Below are 26,621 nucleotides of genomic sequence, written 5' to 3'. Positions count from 1 at the left end.
TCATAACCTCTTCGTTGTGGTTCTTACATATATAACAGTATTAATAAGAATACCTACAGTATGCTAACTATAAAAGAAATTGGTCTTTTAAAATACATTTCATGGAATGATTGTACTGGAGTTTATATAATTCTCCATATACCTATACGGTATTTTGTTATCAGTATCTTAGGTAGACATTTAGACATTACATTGTCCACCACCTACCACCTTAATTTCTACTACTACCATATTATGACCAATTTACTAAACGGTTTCTAAGAATTACTAATGAACTTCAACCTGACATTTGTTTATATGTTATTTAAAAATATTACTGTGCTGTGCTTGTTGTAGCTTGTTTACCATACCAAATAAAAAAAAGTAAACCAAAATTGTAGTCATATTATTATAAACAATGTATTTATTAGCCCAAACAAATTCACTAGGATTTTATCATGATGATTTCCAGGTAGAACCAGAGATCAACCTGATATAGCCCATTGGTAATAATGCGACACTGAAATGATTACAACCACTATAATTTTTTTTGTAGATTTACCCTGAGTTTGTTGCCTATTCACTTTTGAGACATATGAAGCCTCTATTTCTTTTATTTGTTTATTTTTTTTTTTTTTGTACTTCTACCTCACGTATGCTATGTATTAAATAATGTGGTAAATAAAGAATTTATCTATCTATCTACAATTTTGTTTGATTAAATGTATTTGTTTACCTTACAGAGGCAGTAGCGATAGGCTGGGTGAGAAGGGAGACCCTCGTTGGTATATCGACTCTGCATACGCCTCATCACTCAAGGTCTCGCTACGTCTACCTACCAGGCAGTTTCTAGAAGGTAAGATCAGCAAATCAATTTGTTGACTAAAAAAACAGCACTAGGGTACTATTTTTTTATTGGGTCATTACCCAATATACCATGCGAAGCTCATGAATTCCTCACCGCATATTTTGTTTGTTTGTAAACCGATAGGGATACCCATATAAATTAACTGGTTTAAGTGAAGCATACCAAAAAACATTTGCGAAAACGGCGCCCAAATATGATTGGTCGTTTTAGAGATTAACGCGTATACAAACAGACAAAAATTGAAATGAACATTGCTTTGGGTTCTGTTATAGTGATAACATTCCCAAATAATAGTTTTCTCATATATTTATCATGTAGATATATTGTAACCTGTAGGTAATGTAATTTACTGTAAAATTTATAAAAATATTATTAGTAACTACTATATGCTTATATTTTTGACTTGAGTATATATAATTTGCAGACTATTATCAACCACGTCACTTCCAAAGTGATATAAGGAGATACATAATTGGTATGTTTGAGTGAACAACCCCTACATTTTAGAGTTATTTGCATTTTTTTTGTATCGTCCCCATTTCTATAAAATTTTCCTTATACATGTATTAATATATTCCTACAATAGTAACTATTGTGATATTGTCCGTTTTCTGTTGGTTTTCAACGGAGTATTTTCATTTGCATGGAAATCTGCGAATTGCCAAATCATTCTTATCGTATAATTATTTACAGCGCCATCTGTTAATGCCTCACGAAACTACAAAGTCAATAGAGTTGTAACTGCTAACAAGCTTCTGACATTGTATTCCAGAGGGCGCTATTTTAAAAGATTTAGTATACTACTACTACTTTAATTTTCATAACTTGAAACTACTATTTATTTATTTTAAAAGGTTTTCATTGGTTGCAAGATTAATCGTTTTGAAATATATTTAATTTCATTTGTATTTTTGTATACGCATCTATTAATTGTGTAATGTTTTATATGTAGGATATTACATTCAAAAATATTATTTATAATATGTAAATATTAGGTTTTAATTTATTAAGTACTACATTTATTTCTAGTTTAATGAGACAGATCTTCTGTAATTATAGAGTAGTCAGCAGAGATTGTCGATTTATGAACCCAACACATTTCTCTGGATTTAATTAATGCGGACATGTCAGTAGGCCTACATACCACCAACTTCAAAACGGTTTGTTATCGGTGTTACCATCACCGAAATCTGACAGATAAATTGACACATTTGTTCAGTATCGGTCAGATTGGAAATTATCCATGAATGTATCTGAGAGACGGTTAAAGTAATACAGCAGAAAATTTGAGAAAGTCATATGCGTCGGTAGGTCACGTGACGCTCCGGATTGAATACCATGTAACCAGAAAAGTGATCGTCATTGTCGAAAGCAAACGGGACAGAGGTCTACCGACCACCTGGGCTCGAACATCTTTTGACGATGGCTGTGACTGGAGCGGGAACGCAACGACTATTTATTAAAAATCAAATAATAGTTATGAACGTATATATTTCCCAAAAGGGCTCCCAGCAAAAAGACAACAGTCAAAAGTGACATATATATATTAAATATCAAAAATATAAAGTTTATAAACCAGCAACAATGGCTTTAACCTGAAATGATGGAAATTCCTCAGAGTGGCGTAAAAGTATCAAGAGGCTGACTGTAAATAGGGCAATAGCCATAAAAGTGATGAATGATGATGATCAGATTTGAAAATATAACTACGAGAGTGATGAATGATGGTCAGATTGAAATTACAACCTTTAGGGTCCAAATCTAAACTGTCACTAGGTCACCGCGCTCTCCAAACACAAAATATGATGAAAAAAATGCCCAGTAACACGATATTTTCTATATGCTTATTAAAACTATCGCTGACGCAAATATATATTATGTTTTATGTGAACAGGTGTAAGTGGCATTTTAAATATTATGTTATAAATATCGCGTTAATGTGACATGTGATTTTCGGTCTGTACCGCTATTCCGGTGACGGAGGCGACCTCCATATCGGAATTTTAAACTGGAAACTACTGCAAAGTCAGAGAAGCTCACGGTCATATTGTAGATGGTGGTAACTGTTGCTAGCAACGAATTATTTTATACTTTGAGTCTATGGTAATATGTAATATTATGTTATCTGTGGTAATACACAGGTGCCACGGGGACAAAACCAGAGAGAGCCAATCACAGTTGCTAATCATGGATTGATTTTCTCTCTGATTTTGTATACGATTCGCATAACATACGGCGCTCAGTGTAATTATAATAATAAATAAGCCTGAAAAATTAACACAGCGCCATCTAGTCTCTCAGTCAATGGATACAACTGATATAAATACTTATATATATATACATAATATACCCAGATCGATACAAACAATCATACTCATGAATACAAAATGTTTGTACCGTGCGAGGAATTGAACCTGCGACGGCACTAAATTGGAGTGTTAAACCGCTAGACCACCGAGGCCGTCAGATTATTAATTATATTATTTACAAGTTATTTACAATGAAATATGTTATTCAATACAAATTTGATATTAATAGCGTAGCACCCTATATCAGTCATGTTGACAGTCGGTCTCCCGGAAACTATCATGTTAAATTTCTGGTGAATTTACCACAATGGGCTAACTGACCTCACTTCATATTTATCTTATCATCCTCTACTAGTGCCCCGCCAGCGTGTACTGTTAGCGCAGTAGAGTACACCATTCCATTATCATCCCTTAAAAAAGAAAGGAAAAAAATTGTAACATATTTAGACCTGTTTTTCTTTCTTTCAAATGAATTACATTTTCCTTATGACTAATCTAACTCCTAAATGTACCACCTAATATCTAGAACGACTTGTTACTGGCTGTTAGAAATTTACTATCATTTTATATTGGTTTCGTACAAAAAAGAGAACATAAAATTTTCGAATGTTTTAAAATTGTAACGCCCGTATCATTTAGGTTTGAGACGGATGCAGGATATTTTCACGTCGCTCTGTCTATATTTACGCCAAGTCTAGCTATAGCTGAAGATCAGCGTTTGCTTGGCACAGCGATGGGTCATTTGCACTGCCGTCGTAGGTAGAATTAATGGCAAGTGATTACCGTCGCCCTTGATAACCCTCAACACTAGCGGAATTGGCTTTTTAAGAAGAAGTTGGTAGGGCAAGGAATTGGAAGGATAATGGTAACAAGGAACAAGGAAGACCTTTGACTTATGTCGTTGAGACGATTTATATTACAGATGTAATCATCTAATGAGACTATCAAAATGTACATAAAATATTGATCTTCGTTACATTGTATAAAACAAAGTCGCTGTCGCTGTTTATCCGTCCCTTTGTATGCTTAAATCTTTAAAACTACACAACGGATTTTGAAGCGGTTTTTTTTAATACATAGAGTGATTCAAGAGGAATGTTTATATGTAAAATAGATGTACACCCGTACGAAGCCGGGGTGGGTAGTTAGTATATATTAAATAACAATAGGAAAATGCAAGGTGGGGTGACACAGTTCAGACACGGCTGTGCTTAGTATACAATATTGAGTTTGTCTTACTAGGCATATTTAATTGTAATTATTATTTTGATGTATCTAGGTAACTATGTCCCATAACTTACCATGCGAAATCTAACGCCGTTATATGCTCCAGAGGTGTGGTATTTCCCGATTCAACCTCATTCGTACTGCGCAACCACGCGTGGTTCTACAGCGTACTCTACCTGATATCTGTAAACAAGACCACAAGTCGTTTTCTTCATTCCTGAGGGTGGCCGCAGAAATACTTTCTCTCTGATTTCATTCCTCCGTCGGTGTTGGTCTTTTGTCGTGGTGAACGATAGTGAGCGATTAGCGGATTTGGTCAGATCTTGTTGGACTACGCTCTCTCTATGACGTTTCTCATCTACGAGCTCGTTTTCCACATGATAGATTCATGTATTGGCCATTAAAACCCTGATCCTATTCCATAAAGAAATAACAAACCTCTACCATATAAATAGTTATCCAATGAAGAATTTTTAATCAAGACCAAATATGTTCCTTTTTGTAAATTTTTCTAACAAGTCTTGAAAACTGGAAGCGCCTTCTTACTGCACTACATTTCTAGTAATCACGTTAGGGGTTCATTAGGAAGAGGATATTACAAACGTACGTGCCTGGAATCGAACTCGCGACCATCGAAAGTGAGGCTGTACTTGTAGTTGTATTTATTCAAATTAAAAATGAGCGACGTTGAGTGAATCTACGAGGTTTTCGATCTAGTCCAGAATCCAGTCTTTTGGACGGTCCAACCTATTTTGTTTGAAGATGACATTACTATTAGAATAATAACTACCGTGCGAGGTATCGAACCCGCGACCATCGAAAGTGAAGCTGTCTGATGGCGTAGCGATATAGTAGTAGTTGCACTTATTTAAATTTAATAACGATGTAATAGTTGCACTTATTCAAATTTAAAATGAACGACGTCGAGTGAATCATTTAGGTTTTCGATCTACTGCAGAGTCCAGTGTTTTGGCACGGTCCAACCTATTTTGTACAGTTTAGCACATTATTTAATGACGTCATTGAATAAAAAAAATGCGCCGTACCATTGGATGGTCGGGTGATATGAAAAAATGAGAAACCTTGCGCACGATGTACGCCATTTAGTGTGTCGCTTCCTTTTCTCATAAACTGTAATACTTTTAAGAAACTTTGTTGTGTGAACATTTTATTTTAATAAGCGGTTTCACCCATATCTTCAGATGTATGAAACTAGACAGGATGCGTCTGTCTGTATTTCATTGTTGTTTATGTATTTTTATGGGAGATTTGTATGTCTATATCATCATGTATAACGGCCCAAATTAGAGGCTAAATGCGGAAAACATAGTTCAACATAGTCTATTATTGACTATATCATATTATTATGTATAATAATTTATTAGTAATCAAAAATTAACAATTGTCGAATCATTACTAATTATATCATTGTGGCCTAATGGTTACTAACCGAAGTGTTAGACCTACCATGAGAATCATTGGCAGTTTTTATATATTCTTTTATTCATATTCAAAATATGATGTTCTTTATATAAATTTTGTTTTTATATTACTTCTGTCACTGCGCTCTGCTATAATAAACTTCTATACAAGCATATCTATTATTTTCATTCATTATTACTGGTTAAGGGCAAAAAAATTTGTTGAACAAAATATCCAAACGCGAACCAGGCCTAAAATTGTTAAAACTTGAATTAGCAGACGAAACTATTGAAATTGCCAAGAACTCATCGGTTTTTAGACCTGATATTTCGCACACGGTACAGTTTTCTTACCTATCCCAATTCAATGCACATTAAAGAGCCGATAAGTTCTTGGTACGGAAATCGAATGTCTAAAATTCGAATCTGGTCAACATAATTTTTTTTTTATTATATTACGTAAGAAACCAAACAAATTCGGGTGATGGTCATATGACCATCAATACCACTACTATCATCCATTAAAAAAGAATATTCTTTTTTAATAGATGATAGTAGTGGTATTCCTCGCTAACGGTTTACGCTGCGGTGCACTAGTGGAGGATAATAAGATAAACATGGAGTCAGGTCAGTTAGCTCATCGTGGTAAATTCACCAAGAATTTATTATGATGGTTTCTAGGGAGAACAGTGTAGCAATGAGGTAATCAGTTCACATTAATAGCAATCCTCGTCCCCTATGAGGGCCATATTGCCTCAAACTTATACGGTCTCAACCTATGTACCATTTGACTGAATTTATACTAGGCAATGTTAATTTTAAAAGTAGGTATAGGTAAAAATTTTGTATTGTATTGAACTGTTGGGCAAAGAGTTAAAAAGCCTTACTACTAGGTACTGGAAATCTTCACCGTGCTTTACAATATTAGGGGTCGGTTTTATAATGTTAGGGTAGTCCATTCTGCGAATACTTTCTCGTATGTCTCGGTTTTCATTAGTTTCATTAGAATAGATTATATAGATTTATTGTAGAAATGCTTTTGAAAATCACTTCGATATTTTGGACACTCTTGATATATGTAGACACTTAAAATGTTTTAAATGTTGAATGCATTTAAAACATTTTCTATTGGTATAATTTAAAACCTTACAGTTCTTCAAATCCGTTCGCCAGCAGCTAACAAACAACGTCACGCCGCACATTCATAGAGAAATATATAATTCTGTTACATTAATATAAAAATAAAAGTAAAAAAATCTATGCTCGATGTATTTCTAGTTCATTACGGGGGTGCCAAGTGGACGGTAGTAAATAACGGGAGATCTTGTGGGCGATTGCGATGCCTACTGTTGCATATTGTATGATTCACAATTTTGATGTTTTTCTGGCTCACGATTGAGGGCTTCAACAAACTTTGTGGTTGATGATATTTTTAACAACCCTACTCACAATTAGGTATATCCTAAGTCTGTGTATTCTAAGCGTTGAATATATATATATATATATATATATATATATATATATATATTATACCACAGTGCGGCTGCTCCGAGTTTGCGTTTCGGACAGGTCGGGATCGAATGGGCGATGTAACTTTGCACTAGGTTTTCGTCATCCGCTAACTAGAGCTAGTTTCAGGGAGCACCTCTTTGCTCCAGCTTCTGTCTTTACTTCAGAAGTCAGACATAAATTTTTCGCACCAGCAGGGGTGTAGATTGGGCTTTTGAGGCAAGCCCTTTTGACCCGGCATCAACTCAGGGGGCAAAAACCCCCCGGGAACTGGGTTTATAGTCCTGTGGGCAGGTAATATAAATAGACTAAACAGTATTAGGGTTATTTAAGGACATAACTTATTTACTCCTTAACTTAATTTAAAAACTAGTGCCTACTAGTATTTAGGAGATTTTATCCTTTTTTGTTAAAATTCTTTAAGATTTTATACTGTGTAAATTTTTCAATTTCTTAAAAACATTTCGTAATAGATGGCGCTAGTGAGTCACTAGGTAGGCATTTTCAGACTTTTTCACACAATCTGAAACGCTGCCAAATGTGATATGAGTGTTTGTTGCGTATGAAATTATTATTAATAAGTTATATTATGCGTATGTAATATGTAGGATACTCTTGGAAATTGCGAGCGCGCATCAAATTGCTTGTGATAATTTGGCATGATTCTGGAATTACGTGAACGATTAATGAACGTTTAACATCTCTGGCTTCATCTCGTGGTAGTATCACTACACTACAGTTGCTGGTAGTAGTATTACTACACTACAAGAGTAGTTAGTAGTTTGTGCAGCAACTTTGGATTATAAATACGGTACATTAAGTTCGTAGGTTTTAATCTCGTAAAGTTTAATTATTTCGATAGTATTGGTACGTTCAAAATTCTTCGATATTTACCAATTTGGACTTTGTTCAAAGTTATCTTCCTGGGTATTATACCTCTGGGTCTCATTAACTTCGCCCGCTGAATAGTTAGCTTTACAAACTGTACTTAAGTTAGAATGATGATGAATGGAGAGGTCATAAGAGGAGACTGACAACTTATTCTTAAGGGGAGGAAGGGGGTTGTTGGTAATGTGGACTAACAACCCCATTGCTAATCATGTACCATGTCAGTTTGACCTCTGGTTGGTCTTCTCTCTCCGTTTGAAATCTAATTTATTTTACTAATGACAAAAATGCGAATGTTTTTGAGTATGGATGGATGGACGTATGTTACTCTTTCACGCAAAAACTACTGGATGGATTTTGATGAAATACAGCAATACAGCTTAGTTTATATATTAGAATAACACATAGGCTCTAATTTAAAAAGATATTATGTAAATTTAGCTAAATATAGTGTCAAGTAAGTGTGATGCAGACGAAGTTACGCAGGACAGTTAGTGAGCTATAACGGCATGACTCATTTCACACTTTCCTTTGTAATTAAATTTGTTTGTTGATATTTTCAATATGATATTGCTTTAAAGCGCAATATTTATTTGCTCAGTGCATACTGCAATATTTTTGCCATAAAAAAACAATTTAAGAAAATAAGGTCGTTTCCCTCGATTTTCAAATATTTTGGCAACATCAAACATTTTTTAATTTAGTCGTAAATCAACGATGAACTTCTGGGATTGAAACCGTCCGTCATCCAATTATTGTGATGCGACAGATGCACCGGGGTCGTGCCAAAATATATCCTGTTTTTGGATAACTCTCAGCTGCTGTCATAGGGTTGCTACATTCAAAATGGAGAACTACCGAAAAAAGTTGTTTTATAGAATAGAAAATTCATTCAAATAAACTTAATTTAAGCACTTTTGAATAGTCATAGTTATCATTATTTTAATCTGCCGCTCATTCGGAAAGCTGTCTCATCACATGAAGAACGATCAAGAAACTTGCGTGTTGCTCTTTTAAATAATCATTGTAACTTTACATTTCCAATTCGAAAACTGCGAATACAAACTACCAACTAGCACAAATTTATTAGGGTCAGATATTAAGTATACAATAGGATTGAAACAGTCGTAGTGATTAGAGCAAACCAGTTCTTACAAGCAGCACTCGTTTACGAGTATGACGTATGAGCCAGCCATCACTGCGCTCGACCATATTTTAGAGAGCCCAATGATATTAAAGTAGTAAAAATTAGTTTGAAACTGTTTTCGCAGTTGTTAAAATAACAATACTTGTCCTTACACTGGTGTAAACGGGTCGACCCGTGACGAGAACGTTTGTAATAGTGTCGAAATATCGGAAACTCGTAAATAATGTTATCACGGTATCCCGTTACATCTTATATATAAAATTCTCGTGTCACAGTTTTCGTTCCCATACTCTCCGAAACGGCTTGACCGATTCTCATGAAATTTTGTGAGCGTATTGCGTAGGTCTGAGAATCGGCCAACATCTATTTTTCATCCCCTTAAATGTTAGGGGTAGTCCACCCCTAAATTTTTATTTTTAATTTTAAGGCAAAACAACTTTTGCCGGGACAGCTAGTAACGTATAGAAAATTCATTTCTACGCGGACGAAGTGACGGGCAACAATTAGTTTACTATAAATTAATAATAATAACCTCAGGACAATTCACACATCGCCATCTAGACCAAAGTTAAGCTAGCTATAGCTTGTGTTACGGGTACTAGACAACTGAGACAAATATATAGAAATATTTTTTTTTTAAATACATACATATTACAGATAGTAAACACCCAGACCGATACAAACAATTATACTCATGAATACAATGTTTGTGCCTTGCGAGGAACCGAACCCGCTACCATCGGATGTAAAGCGGTGTGCTAAACAGCAAGATAACCGAGGCCGTCTAAATAAATTATTACACTCATACACTTAAGAAATTTTTTCATTGTATGAAACATGCGTTGTTGTAAAAGCTAAATATTATGTAAATATGTACAAAACTTACAAATGTTTAAGCACGTAGACGAAGCTGCGGCGCGCCTCTTCCTTTATAAATGCAAAAGCAATATATACATATTTTATCAAATTATGTATGTATGTTAATTATGTATTATATTGCGGAAGTCCATTTCATTATTTGTGGCCCTGGTCCCCACCGACTTGCTGCCCACCTTCATGAAAGAGGACTACTGGCCGAAAGGTGTGGTGTATCGGCGCTACCGTGGCAGATTGCCGTCTTCAGTGCCGTGATCACACAGACAATATTATTGTATTAGTTTTTAAATATTATATTATATGTATGTTAGTCTATAAGGTATTTATAATATGGGCCTAGTTGCCTGAAATAAATGAATAAAAAAAAAAAAAATTACTTAATGGACTTATATTACTTTGTTTCAATCCGCTACCATCAAACGACTGCTACTAGTTTGATCGTCGAATATTATTACTAGAAGAATTAGCAGCGGAATTAAACAAAATAATATAATTCTATTAAGTAATGTTTTTGTTGTGAATGAGACGAGTTTCTAACCTCAAACGCTGGTCTCTGATAAAGCCACATAAGTCCCGCAGATTTGGAAAGCTCTATCCACTTTATTCCATTTCCTCGCTATTTCATACTGTAAAATAAAATTTCATTAGAATAGTTAAAAAAAAGAAACAGGGAAAGAATGTATTTACTGTTCACTCCTTATGATATACATATATTGATAAATTTTCTTTATAAATATGTGCAAGATTAATATAATGGTATATGGTATAGGAGAGGGGGGGGGGGTAATGACTGAATTGTTTATTTTGCTAAGTGGGTGAAAACACATGACAGTTGGTAAATATTTATTGAAGCATGGTAACCCTGGGCTGGAGATATATAAAGATTAAGTGTAACGTCTCGACTGATATTGATTTGTGCTCGAATTTTTGTCTAATTTTGGCGCCAATGTTTTTCGCTTGATTTCCTTACAAACGACCGATTTAAGGATTTGGCATGGAGAATGTATTTACCATTTAAATGGATTGTAATTAATATAGTTATATCATTAATTTGATGTTCTGTTTCAATAAAATAAACTGATTCCATACGTGAAAAAATTTGGAGTAGTGATACTAGAAACGGCGTCTTCCATTGCAAAAAGATGATCAGAACTTGTTCATACAAACGTAGAAAACATAAAACAAATACAGTCGAAACAAATTGAACGAAAATACCGAGAGAAACTCCGCATTTTGGTGTGCGTTTCGAAATTAAATTTTCATACTCATACTAGCTGTTTACCATGACTTCGTCTGAGAGAAACTTTATTTACAAGATATTGGAAAAATAGACTTTAATAAAATTAAAGTGTTTGATTTTAATTACAAATTAACAGCGTTCATTAAATACATATGAAAGAATATACATACAAAAATTCTTTTAAACAATTTTTGTCCGTCGTTATGGTTTTGGGGACAGACGATCTTACGACTCATTTGAAGGTAAGTGATACCGCCGTCCATGGGCACCTGCAACAGCAGGATAAATGCAAGTCAGTTGCTGGCCTTTTAAGAAGGAATAGGCTCTTATGAAGGTCTCAATATTATATCGATTCGGAAATTTCTGGAAGTTATTCTGGCATGGATAAATGTTTCCTAAAAAATGCACGGTGGAAGACCGCCATTCATGAAGATGATCTGGATGGTATTTTAGTTTCTGGCGGGTAGGAAATAACAGGTAATAATCAAGTTCGTACACGATTCAAAGCAGAAACATGCGTCATAGTAAATCCGTGTAATAGTGTGGCCAATTCGTTGAAACTTTAGGAATCTGTGGTAACAGGTGAAATACTAAAGCTTGGCCAAAACCCAAAGATTTGTCATGCAGAGCATTCCAGTTTTCATGTATCAAAGGAATTCCAGATATATAAACATCAATTAATTAAGGAACACGATTCTGTCCGTTATATTCAGTACTCGGCGTTAAATAATTGGCGGATTTGGAAGGTCAGTAAATCCAGCCTTTAAATTTAGAAATTGATTATGTTTTTATAATGGCGGACCGTTTGAAACAAAATATTTAACTTATATTACTCGTATGTATGAAAATATGAGAATATACATTTCTCATCTTAGCCGAACTTTGCGTCTATAACTTATAAGGTGTAGAGGCCCCTACTGTTATTTTGGTTTGGATTTTTAATTGATAATAATAATAATATAAACTTTATTTCTAATTATCTGCCTTTTACATTTCTAAACTACTATTAAACCTGTGTTTAGAGATCAGTCCTTCCTCTTTTTAACACTATTTTATTTTATTAATATCTTAATACGAATGACAGACGTAATATCAATATTTCGTCATTCATTAATCATTATTCAGTTATTATTTAAATTCAGTTGGTAGATATTCCTCTAATTATATGGATATTAAAGATTCCAGTAAAAAACGCACATGTATAAAGTGTAAATATAATATAAATAAAAATATTATTGCGTATGTATTTTTTATATAAAATTTAACATATTTTAGGTTATTTTAAAACAGAACTCATACACGAAATGCATAAAAACGCGTTAGAAATTAAATTTGCGTCACAATTTATCGAGACCGAAATAGCATTGAAGGAAATAAACATAATTATAATAATATATATAAATAAATTTGGTCCGTGTATATGTCGCTACGCGCTGGATTCTGGCTGTACTAGTCATACACCGCACCCAACGCAGTGCGGCAGAAGTTCGCGATCGAAAAATATATTTTTTTTTCTCCAAGTGTCCAGTGAAGTGTTAACAGTGTTCGGTAAAATTTGAATTTGGAATACGGTTGGTGTTTTAAAAATGAAAATGGCGCCAGTATGAGATTTTATCAATCCTCTTTTTTAAATTAAGTTGGCAACACTTACACTCCACAGATTATACTTCAAAATAGTTTCAAGTAAATACATAAATAATGAATAATTAAAATTGTGTTGTATTATAAAAGTGATGAGTGTAAAATAGATCGCTACGACGGTGCTACGCAATTTATAAGAGATGCTACGCCATACTTATTTCTTCATAAGATTGTGAAATATAGATATTTTTAAATGAAATAAAATAATAAAAAAATAAACATTTAAAATATATAGATGTATCTAATATCAAATTTATAGTGCAGTCGAAATTAGTGAAAATATTTACTAAACCCCGTTAAAAAGCAAAAAGCCAAAGCTTATAATAAAGTGTACAATTTATAGTCATAACACAGAAAATTTAAACAGTCTTTATTTCTTATTCAGCACAGCCATTATTCTTTCTTCCAACTCGTCTAATATGTTTTCTTATGTCTAATAAATTCGATATAATGGGTATTCGGGTTGACCATAGTAATGTAGGAACTCAACACAGATATTTTTTTGCGTAATTTACGGTTATTTTAAGTACGCATTATTTGAAATGGCAATATTGTTTATTGACAATTTTATAGTTTTAATAAACTTAAGGTCTTGTAGATCTTATGGATTTGTGGTATATCGAAAATATACTCAAGATTGTGATCTAAGATGAGGTAGTTAGATACGTTCGCCGTTATATTTTAAATGTAAGTGATTTATTGGGTAATAAAATTTATTATTATTATTACATATATCGTTAGTGGCTGTTGTATAGAACGTAACACAAATTTTATCTGTATTTTATATCTTAGATAATAAAAACATCTCCCATCCGATGGACCCTCAGTCCCATTCAAACGCTGGGGTTCGAACCTGGCTGCACTAGACTGAAGTCAGGCAGGAGTTCGCGTTCAGCCGCTCCGTAAGTCAATCCGCGGATTTGGAATGTTGTTGGCGCTCTTTCGTCCGGCGATGCTGTAGAGCCCAGCTATGGAAAACAGCATTAGAATACCTAAAAATATAATATATATACATCTATAAAATAATATATAAATACTGTATAAAACACAGAGCACTTAACATCACGTTTAATACGAGTCGATACCTATCTATAGTTATGTAATCTGCAATTCGTCTAAAAATTAGAGGTGGCATATTAAAATACAAAAAGTGTCTTGTTTGAAGTGAGATTGGATTTTAATAATCTGTAATTGTTTTAAAATATTAGATAGACTGCATATTTTCACAGTCAACTCACATTGAGCAATTAACATTACGTTTAATACGAGTTAATACCTCTTTTATAAGAGTTATGTAATCTTGGAAATTTTCACCCAAAAATTATTTCGTTAAAATGAGTTTGGCTTGTACATGTAGAGAACACTCTCAAAATGAATACTCACATTAACTCATAGTATACTCACGCTCACTTAAACAATATCGTTCAAAATTGCGATGATAAAAAACAAATGGGATGATAGTTTTATATAAAAAAAACTATTGTTTTCCTAGTGACGCATAGTGGCACATTTTAAATCGAGTTTTTCTATGACTCGATTTATATGCATCTATAAAATATAAAATAAAAAAAAAACTATATTTAATTTGTTAGCTATTCGGTTTTTTTTTTACTAAATTTCTAATTACAGGATATTAGATATAAATACTTAGATTTTTTTTTCTAATAAGAAATTACAGCATAACATCTTAGTTGTCTAGAATGGCAACACGTGAATAGTATCGCGGGCGTCGTATGATAACGTGATGTCTCCATATAGAAATGTTTATTCCAGAGCTTCTGTTAGGTGAATTCTGTCCTCTTGTAATTTTATTTATTTACTCTTTATTGCGCCAGAAGTATATTACAAAGAACATAAACAGATAGTAATAAGGCACAAAAGGCCGTCTTATCACGTAAGCAATCTCTTCCAGACAACCTTTGGGTAGAGGAGAGAAGACTGAATGTAGATGTAGATGGCGAAAGGATGGACTAGAGAAATAGAAATAAGCCATAGCAATATTAGCAATACTAAATACTAAATAATAATAATTTACATATATGAGAGATATAATGTACGAGAGTACAATACATTTTATTCAATAATATATGCATACATATTATATCAAAATACACATAAAGGTTGCAGCGAGGTGGACGGATAGACCGTATCAGGATCGTTGGAAGGCATTGGATGTGAGCAGCTTAGGAGCGATCGTCGTGGAGCTCTTTGGGAGGCCTTTGTTCACCTGACGTCTTCCGGGCTGAGATGATGATGATGATGATGACACATAAATATATTCTATATTTTTAGTAAATTAGTAATACAAGAAAAATACTATAAGAACGGAGATTTATTTGAAGGACTGTAAACAAAATTATAAATTTAATTACAATGTTTAAAACAAAAACACATTTCTGAATAGCCAGTTACAACAGTTCCTATATAAGGTTTTTGTATAATGCTTGTAGATATATGGGCTAGATTTCATAAAAAAACGAATTAATAGTAAAAATCGGCACAAAAACAGTATGCTCTGAATAAAATAAATATAACATCAGCCAAAGTATTTATGTGTAAACCACATAATGATCTCGGGAAGAGCCGGTCGACTGTTTATGCGCAGATGTCATAACTAGAGTTGGTTTTATTGTCGATAATTTAGAATTTAATAATGTTTTTTATTTTAGATGTTGGAGCCAAATGTTAAATATTTTTAGTATTATTTCGATTTACTTGTATTTCTGTATAATATTTGAGACGTAGCATCGGAATTTGGGTTAGAAGGCACAGTGTTAGAACTCTATTTAACCAAGACGCCTTCAGTGATCTAGTGGATTAGCACAGCGCACAGCAACTTACTTGCGATAGTTGCAAGTTTAATTCCTCTCATGGTAAAAAAAATATAAATGTGTGTGAGAGAGAGAAAGTAAGCGCGAAAAACAAAAATTGAAGTAGAATGTATAAATATTATTATATCACTTTTTATGCTTTGATTTTTTTTTTGTTATGATTATTTTTGCACTGCCAACAATTTTTCTCTGTACTATCTATGATTGACTGGTAGAAAATACCGCATGGTGTTAAGTCCGCCAAATGTACTGTTACTTTTGTACTGTGTGCATTAAAGAGATATAAATAAATAAATAAAATGTAAAACAATAGAATAGATCTGGAGAAGTAAATGGAAGATTAGTGAAAAGAAACATAAATGTGTGTGTGAAAAAAAGTTAGCAAGAAAAACGAAAGAAGGAAAAATAATGTAATTAATAGAATCTCTATTGTTTTACGGTCTACATCCTTCTTCCTTCCATCTTCCGTAACATGTAAAAACTATTATTTGGTCCCACGAAATCGCACAAATTATGTAGAAATACATAATTTACGACCTTATATAACGTTTGACGTTTATATTTACAATTTTGTAATTTTATATAAAGACATTGCGGCCATTTTCATGTTGGGTATTACCTATAATTTGTTCAAGATCAAACGAGTTACAAGATTTCGTTAGACGTAATTTTATGTCATAAAATATCTTTTTTTATATCCTTGTGGTAACATGTATGTGGTTTTTAACGCGCAACATACTTCTTTGAAATTATTACACATGAATATTTCAATGTTTTAAGAATGGGGAATGCAAATAAATTAATTAAATAAGTTCATACAACCTTTCTTGTTGGACGGACTCAATAGTGCAGTGGTTTGGCGAACCATCTTATTTCCGATGGTCGCGGGTTCGCTTTTTCGCATGGTATAAACATTTGTATTCGTGAGTATAATTACCGATACAAACGTATCCGTCTGGATATTTTCTATTAATATTATGCATGTATTTACAAAATATCTATCTATGTATATCTATGTATTTATTAATATCTATGTATGTATGTATGTATAATATCTATGTATTTATTTCAGTCATCTATTATCTTATCTTGTGTTATACAAGATCTGCTTAGCTTTGAACAAGATGGCGCTATGGGAAATGTTCTGGTTTATTATTATTAATGTATTAGTATTAAATTAAATGTCAATAATTACTTTGAATACCTGACGTGAGTCTAGCAAACAGTTTGAGGCTCTATTTATCATTCCAGTTTAAAAAAAAATTAGGCTAGTAAAATAATACTGCAGTACAGAAATTGTAATAATATCTTCACTTAAGAAGCAAACACTACAAGTATTTGCTATAACGAAATAGGGTGCTTTATATTCTAGGACCAATATGGCGGTTTCGCACATTTGTAATTAATTTTCAAATACGAATAGTGCTCAATCATTAATTTCATGCTGTGACTTTATTACATTCATACAGTTAAGTGTTATAAATAGTTTTAAAGCCTAGTAGTTAATTACTCTGTGAATAGTTTCTCATTATAATTGGCGCCAAAATAAAAATCATTTTTTGTTTTTTTTTTGTTTCTTCTGGGCAAAGGCAATGCATACATAACCCACACAGCCATGACTTACAGCACAGAATAGAAATAGTAAATAAACTTTTTTTTATATAATTGGAATGATAAAAATGATGGTAGCCATCGTCTATACATATGAACACAACTTTAAAGAACGTTAAATGGATTAATATAAATGATTTATTCGTATATTCTTCCGCCATACTTCTTATTCCTACTCCAGTACTACTGGAGGCCACAGTGACCTTACAATAATAAATATATATACTATATTATATCAAACATTGAGCGGATATATAATTTTGATGCGGGATTCTTGGCGGGCAGTCACTTTGACACGGCACACTGGCGATGAATGGCCCAGATTATTACGGTTTGGGGACGTTTAATATATCGACACAATCTAAATATATAATAATGATTATACATATAAAAACGGTAATTTACGTCTCTAAAGTGTTTGCAATGGATTATATAAAAAGTTAAAGTTGGCATAGACAATTATATTGTTTTTAAAACAATATAATTGTATTGATATAAGTTGTAACAGAAATATAATAAAATTAACAGCAAATACGTTAAAACTGTTTCATAATCAACTAATAAAGTTATATTAATTATTTTTTCTTTTTTTTTATGTAGCTAAAATCAAGCCATGTGCATTAATACGCAATAATTATAATAATAATGCCAGGATAATTCACGGCGCCATTCAGTCCTAAGCTAAGTACAGCTTGTGTTATGGGTATTAAATAACTGATATACTTGAAAACTTTTTTTTTTAATAATATCTAATATACATAGAGAAACCGCTAGACCACTGAGTTAGTCAAATAATATGAATTGTATTTTTTATGCAATTCTAAATATGCCGTGTCACAGTGTTTATAATAAAAATCCTCCAAAACCGAACTGGCTTGACCGATTCTTATGAAATTCTGTGTCTATACACATTTTAGATCTATTGAATATACCTATGTATATTCAATAGATCTAAAGGATAGGACGAAACCTATTTCTCATCCCCTTAAGCTCTGATCATATATTATTACAATCCCAATTTTTTATATATACTTTTACATACCTACTCTTTGTTTTAAGTTTTGGACAATTTCTTTTATGTATTTTTAATTCTGTATTAAAAATATCTATATTTTCGGCCTTCTAACATCAACCCCTATTTTTAAAATATTAGTACTTTTTTAACTTATTAGTGCTTCAATAATTTTCTACTTATTCGAATTCGGTGTCTTGTGATGAGCCTGCTTTCCGACTGAGTCGTGCAATAAAAAAAAAATATTTAAAAGTGCTTATATTAAGTTTATTTGAACAAAGAATATTTCAATTTCGAACTATGAATTTAAATATAAATGAGAATTAAAAGACATATAATATAAGCATTTATTGTCTATTCTTTTATTGGTGGTTTTTGGGTATTGTCAGGTACTAAGACCTGCGACTGAATACTAACACTGCGACCTGTATAGACTTATTATGCTCGCCCATTTTCAAATTTCACAGCCTAGATCCGGCAGGTACAAGAATTGAAGGATATTTCTAGGTATTATTACTTATTGTTTACTAGCTGTAGCTGAAATTTATAGCCTATATGTTATTCTAATGTATAAGCTATATTACTGTAAAGTGTTATAACATCCATTCAGTTGTCTTTGCGTGAAAGAGTAACAAACGTTTATAATATTAAGGAGGTTTTGGGCTATTGTCAGGTACTAAGACCTGTAACACTACGACCTGTATAGATCTATTGGGCTCGCCCTTTTTCAGCGTACGCTGACTAGAGCCGTGAGGGACAAGAATTGAAGGATATTCTTAGGTATTTTTATGTATTACTCTTATTTAGTTGCTCAACCAGTTGGCTGTATATTTAATATTTTCTCTATTTTAGTATTTAATTGAATTAGTGCTAATTGGTAGTTTGTATTCACATACTTCAACCTAAGTAACAATAAAATTATTTAAAAGAGCAACACGCAAGTTTCTTGCTCGTTCTTCTTGTGATGAGAATGCTTTCTGAATGAGCGATAGATTAAATAAAAATGTGATGACTATTCAAAAGTGCTTCAATTTAAGTTAATTTGATTAAATTATTTTTAAAATATAATATTTTATTGTTTATCTAACTATCTTATGTTTCTGATTTAGATTTCTGACTAGCAATTTGTAACTGAATTTCGAAACTAAAATACTGTTCAGTTTCTAAAATGTAAATACCAATTACTTGTATCAATGCACGATATAATTACAAGTGTGTAACATGTAATACATTATAGTTATAAAGATCAAGACGCGACACTGCCAACATGACCGTATCATCAATTCATAGTGTACGGTTGGCAGAAAAACTTTACCTAAGATGTGCGAAATTAAAATTCTTCAGCAACAATATATTGCTATTATATATGTATATTTTTTATATATATTAATTTGTAATAAGTACGGCGTTTACCATTATAGCACACATATTATAGTAAGACTAATATATAAAATATTAAATTACTTCAGAAAGGCAGCTATTATGACTATATATTAATTCTAATTAAAGTATTATATTAGATATTTTCTTTTAAAGTACATACACATTATAATAAAAATTGAAACTCTTTAAAAAATAATCAAGAATAAAAATGCGTTATATATGCGACTAGACATAATAATTCGATTAAATTGTATTTAATCGTTAAGCACAAAATTAGGGAAATTGATCTTGGATTAAAATATAATTAAATTTAGACGAATGACCGTTCACAGATTTACAATATATCGTATTTACAGATATACAAAATATCGTTTTAAAAAAATAAAAGAGCACAGAATATTCGATTGTTAAAATTAACAAAAAAAGAAAGATCTATTTAATTTATTTGTTAATTTTAAAAATAGAACATTCTGTGCTCTTTTATTTTTTTAAGATTCTGTAGATATTACTAAAGAAAAATTACAATTACAATTATGTCTAAGGAATTTAAAAAATAAATTTCAGCATAGTATGTTCGAATTTTAAAATTTTCTCAAAATAAGAGGACTTGTACAGTAATACACTTGCAACAAATCGCACACCTAGTAAATACTGTATTAACTTAAAAATTTCAGATGTTTCAAATTACACTTTAATGTTGAAGCTTTAGAGTGAATTTTCCAAAGATTGTATTTTTTTACTTAATCCAGTATGGCATGGTATGATTACAACAGATTTCATTACTGACCGTACACTGATGCGGTATCTAGCCTATCTGTTCCAGTTTCCAGAATTAAAGTCAGCTAGCGTCGCTTACGCAAAATATTAAACGACCGATATAATGTTCATATACGGGGTGTTCTAATTTATCACATTTAAGAAAATTATGATTTAATATTTTATTATGTAATAGAATTTTTGCTATTTAGACTATTATTAGTGAAATAAGCAATACCAAAGAAAGAAACGATATTTGGCTTTTGTAATACTACTTTAAAAAACTCTAATTTAATATTATTATAATATAGAAACATTTTATTAAATTTAAAAAATATCGAGTGTAGATTATTTCGCCTATACGTCTAATATTATTATCGAGTAACATAGACAGAGACACGGGATGCCATCAGTTTTTTTTATAATTCTATATTTGAAATTAAAAAAAAAATATTTGCAGTAATTACAAAAACGTATTTATTGTATATATTTTGGTATTTTTTTCATTTTGCTTCTTTATTTGCATATACAAGATGTATACGTAGATGGATATATAATAGAAGAAGTATTATTATTCATTATACCTACCTCTTCTGCCATATTGGTTGAAACAGAAAATCAGTGTTTTGTTCCGTGAATAATCTTCCACACAACACTTTTTGTTTTGTGGATCACACATAATGACACAAACTATAATGTTAATATTATATCTATGTATTGTCCACATTTATATAGGTGTAATTGCGTGTGATTTGTAAGAATTCAAATAAACGTCTTATCTATCTATCTATCTTCTGACTCAGTTATGCACTGCGCTCGATCGCCCGTCCAATTCAAACGGGGATCAAAAATACGACAGTCTGAGCCGAGGTTCGAACCAATAGCGGTGTCCTCAGACTAAGTCGTATCCGTCAAGCGGGAGTTAGCCTTCAGCCGCTCCATAAGTCCTCCCGCGGGTTTGGAGTGCCATCTGCACTCGCCTCCTATCGTCCGGTGAAGCTGTGAAGGCCATCTGCGGCCAACTGTATTAGAGTAATAAAAAAAAAACATATAATGAGTATGTAATGCTTAAAATACAATTTGAGAGTAATAATGTTGTAACAAACACTAATAGGTCATATTAAGTGTCATTCATATTTATTACCAGCATATTATAATTATTTATTGTCCATAAATGTCATAATATAAATAAACTTCTTAACAAAACATATAAGTATGTATAATTAATGAATTGTCTGTGGACAGGTGGTATAAATAATAATGAAGATATAGTGTCAAAGTAATGTAGGAAACTATTAACATATATATAACGGTAATAAATGTTACTCATAGTTTTATATTTGTGTTATTATGTGTATGTATATTATAGCTACTCGCATCCTGTGTAAATATATAATTTCCTTTTGAATTTATCTATCGTAGCGTAGTTTAAAAGATCTAAGCAAATAGCTGACCAGCCCCGGATCTAGAGGGGGAGTGGGGAGGGCACACTTGCTTCTAAGAATATCCTTCAATTCTTGTCTTTCACGGGTAGCGAACTCTCAGTGCGAGTCTCTAGGTAGAGAACTTTGGAATTGGCTATACAGGTCTCAATGTTACTTAGTACTTACTACTCGTTCTTAGTACCTGACAACAGCCCAAACCTACCCAATAGAAAAATATTCTGTAACTTGAATGACAAAAGAACAGAAGAATTATCATGTATACTTAACGGTTTTTTTTCTAGTACTATTTAAATATGTTTGTAAAAATAAAACACCATGTATATGTGGCAGCTGCGGCGGTTACACATCACGATGTTTTCTACAAAATCATAATTATATATAAAACTTATTTGCTACAATATATTTTAGTATTCAGCTGGGTCCCTGTTCTTCTGGGTTGGATGGAATTTTAAAATATAAATTGATTGAAAGGCATAGAGAAGAATGAGAGGTAGAGGCATGGCGTCTTAGTCATCTGAATAGAATGGAAACGCATGAACGGTTGGTTAATTCATCAAAAGATATCTTGTAAAAATCTTGTTAAAGTATACACTCTATCCTGAGGAGATAAAAACCATCGCTCCTAAAAATATCCTTCAATTCTTGTCTCCGAATTTTAATATATTTTGATCTAATTCCTGATATATAATAATAATATCCCTATATATATACTTAGATACATTAGTTTTTTTGTAAATACATACATAATATACATAGAAATTATCCAGACCAATAAAAACAATCATACTCATGAATACAAATGTTCGAGTGAGAGGAATCGTACCCGCCTCCACAGATAGTAAAGCGGTGTGCTAAACCGCCAGATCATCGAGGCTATCATATATATAAAACAAGTGATATGATATTAAAATTATTAAATTATTAACCGGGTCTTAACACGAATAACTACCGGGTCACGAGCTGACTCTCAGCTTGTGACCACGGCTAGTGCAACCTAGTCGAAACGTCGAGAGAGGTAAATACCTTTATTTGCCATAAAATTATTCGTGTTAAGACCCGGTTAATAATTTAAATAATCTATATTAAACACGAAAGTTTAAAAGTAACAAGTGATATTAGTCAAAGACAAGACGTAGTACATACGTATGAGTAATGTGTACGCAGACCGTAAGACAAACAAACATGATTCAGCACTGAAATACGTGAAAGTGAATCCAGAGAAAACAAATTGTGTGAAACGCAAGAATAATAAATCTACGGATTATTGTGCCGTCAGATACTTGCACTGGAACACGTAAATTGTTTACATCAAAACCTCATTCATAGAATATTATACTAATTTTGTTATATATATAAACACATGATATATGATTTATGGATGATTTTGACGATCTCGGTGGTCTAGCGGTCTAGCACACCGCTTTACGACCGATGGTCGCGGGTTCGATTCCTCGCACGGCACAAACATTTGTATTCATGAGTATGACTGTTTGTATCGATCTGGGTGTTTTCTATGTATAATATGTATGTATTTACAAAAAAAATATCTATGTATATGTATCAGTTTTCTAGTACCCATAATACAAGCTTTAACTAGCTTAACTTGGGTTTAGATGGCGCTGTGTGAATTGTCCTGAGGTTATTATTATTATTATTATTATGGATGATAATGGAATCATGCACCCGCTTGCGCTAACCTTTTACGCTGGCGTTGCATTAGTTAAGGATCATAAAATAAGTATAAAGTTAGGTCAGTTGCTTATGCCAAGCAGAAGAGGAAACGCCACTCCACATCCTGTGGCTGTAGCCCTCTCATGCATAAACAAAATATCTCCTTTGGAAAGTATAGACTACGGCCTGAAGAGATAAAAACCATCGCTCCTAAGAATATCCTTCAATTCATGTCCCTTACGGGTCTAGGTGCGCGAACTTTGAATGAGGGCGAGCACAATAGATCTTTACAGGTCGCAGTGTTACAGGTCATAGCACTTGATAAAAAAAAATAGGTCAGTTAGCGGTCAGGCAAGCCATTTACGCTGTGGTTTACAAGGGAACCGCGAGGAGGTCAAACTGACATACGTATAACAGTTCTTTAGGTTCTCCAAAGACATAAATAAAGAATAAAAAAAAGTTGTAATATTGTTACGGAAGTTAGGTTCACATCGAACTACGCTAGTAAAAACTATTCAAATATGTTTAAATTGACTACGACAATATCCAGGGGGGACCGCGTGGAGGATGGAGGTCATGATACATTCATAGTAATGGTGACACTAGACGCACTCCCCTGACCAATCCTGATTTTCAATTCGAATAAACATACATTTAGTGATACTTATTTTTTTAATCTACCGATTATTCATAAGCTGTCACATCATAAGAAGAACGAGAAAGGAACTTGCGTGTTGCTCTTTTAAATGTTGTAACTATACATTTTTATTTGAATTGTGCGAATTGTGTACAAAATACCAACTAGCACGAATTTATTAAAGTCAAAATATTAAATGAATAACCAACTAATAAGTTATGTAACTAAATCAGTGTAGAGTTTTTTTCCGGACTACTTTAAAGCTGTTGGTTGCAGCTGGCCTTTACAGCTTCACCGGACGATAGGGGGCGAGCGTAGATGGCACTCCAAACCCGCGAATGGAGTTATGGAGCTGCTGAAGCCCAACTCCCGCCTGACGGATACGACTTTATTCTGAGGGTACTGCTAATGGTTCGGATCTCGCATCAGGCTGTTGTAATTTCGATCTCCGTTTGAATTAGACAGGGTATCGATCGGAGGAGAAAAAAAGAAAGAGTCTAGAGCAAAAAGATGTATGTAGATATTTACGTAGATGATTTTCTATAAAGTCTTTGACTGTTCTATTTAAATCTGCATGTTTACAAATTCTCGCTATAAATTATAATAATGATGATGGGAATGTGGCAGTGTTCTCAGATATGTAAACTAAATATTTGTGAAATATTTCTAGCGCCGGCTGTTAACAAGCGCTCTCACAAAGGACGCACGCGATTTATGTGTATTTATGTGATGAATGACAGACTGACAGACTGACGTGACATAACCATGACTAATAGAAACTAGAGGCCTTCTAGCTAACAATGTTCCACATCGGCGTCTCCCTGGACCACCAAAAAGGTTAATTTCTTGTGAATCCTTTTTGGACTATCTGACGTGACTTCATGCTCGAGTTTTTATTTTTCACTGATGCCTCGCCAGTGTATACCTACTGTTAGCGCAGGCAGATGCCTAGTAATATACTATAACAAGAACTAACAGCCTCATAGTTAACAATGTAAGAAGAAATTAGAATTGGAGGACAATATCGACGCGAACTCCACTGGTGCCCCGCGAGTGTATCGTTAGTGTAGGCGGGTATACCGTTCTATTACCAGTTATAAAAATAATTATTATAAAATACTAGTTGAACCGCACAACTTCGTCTGCATATCACTCACTTGACATTTATCAATGTATTTTGCCCAATTTACATAATATCTTTTTAAATTATCTTTAAAGTGTCTACTAGCTACTCGCCCCGCATTCGCACGGGTGTACATGTATTGTATATTTAAACCTTACTCTTTCCGAATCACTCTATCTATTAAAAAAACCGCTTCAAAATTCGTTGCGTAGTTTTAAAGATTTAAGCATACATAGGGACGGACAGACAGCGACAGCGACTTTGATTTTATACTATGTGTTATTCTGTAAAGTTTCAGTAAAATTAGTTATTGGACTAAATAGTTAATCTTACTAAAATTACAAACGCGGAAGTTTGTGAGTGTGTATGGATAGATGGATGGATGTTTGACTATTTCACGCAAAAACTACTGTGCGCTCGGTTTCATCCGCATGAAATTTCTAGCCTATATGTTATTCTGTGTATAAGCTATTTATTGTAAAATTTCTTCATTCAGTAATTTTTGCGTGAAAGTACCCATCCATTTATCCATCTATACACACAAACATTCGTGTTTTTATTATTAGTAAGATAACCCATAATGACTATTGCTCTGTACCACTCAGGAATTAATTTGTGTATTTTAGTTCAATCTGTAAGTCTAACATGGTAGATTAAATTTTAAATAAAGAATCCAATGCGGAATAGACATCTTTCCAGAAACATAAATTTAAAAATAAACATCCCTGGACAACTACGATGTATTCAATCTACAAGTCAAGCAATATAAAATTTTATATAAAGAATCCTTTGTGACGTAGACTTCTGAGTAGAATTTTAAAAATAAACAATTTATAGTCAACTCACAGAGCGCTATCTAGTTTCAAAATAAACAGATCAATCAGTTGTTTACTATGATTAAGACAACTGATTGAAATAGTTAATTTTGTTTTTATTTCGGACTTCTCTAATCTCTAAAGGACGCAGCTGGCCTTTACAGCTTCACCTGACGATAGGGCGAGTGCAAATGGCACTCCAAACCTGTGGAAGGACTTATGGAGCGGCTGA

At 32.8% G+C, this 26,621-nt stretch overlaps 1 protein-coding gene across 10 annotated transcripts in view; it reads left to right on the top strand.

Moving 5' to 3' along the window:
* LOC131843875 (filamin-A) overlaps nt 1-26,621 on the top strand; it is a 99,304-nt gene that overhangs the window by 31,041 nt on the left and 41,642 nt on the right. For 3 of the 10 annotated variants that reach the window (XM_059192637.1, XM_059192638.1, XM_059192636.1), the window contains exon 1: nt 12,923-13,035. Coding sequence is in view for 2 of the 10 variants with exons in the window: in XM_059192640.1 (XP_059048623.1) it covers nt 723-835; nt 1,272-1,322 (164 nt within the window). In the remaining 8 variants the exon portion in view is untranslated. Of the gene's footprint in view, nt 1-722; nt 836-1,271; nt 1,323-12,922; nt 13,066-26,621 lie in introns of those variants that run through there. The other 7 variants (XM_059192634.1, XM_059192635.1, XM_059192633.1 and 4 more) reach the window with 4 other exon arrangements.

Source organism: Achroia grisella, unplaced genomic scaffold (assembly GCF_030625045.1).
Source record: "Achroia grisella isolate CSIRO2021 unplaced genomic scaffold, CSIRO_AGI_Agris_v1 utg3539, whole genome shotgun sequence".
Classification (NCBI taxonomy): Eukaryota; Metazoa; Arthropoda; class Insecta; order Lepidoptera; family Pyralidae; genus Achroia; species Achroia grisella.
The sequence above is the reverse complement of the archived record's forward strand: the minus strand, read 5'-3'. Positions and strand labels throughout refer to the sequence as shown.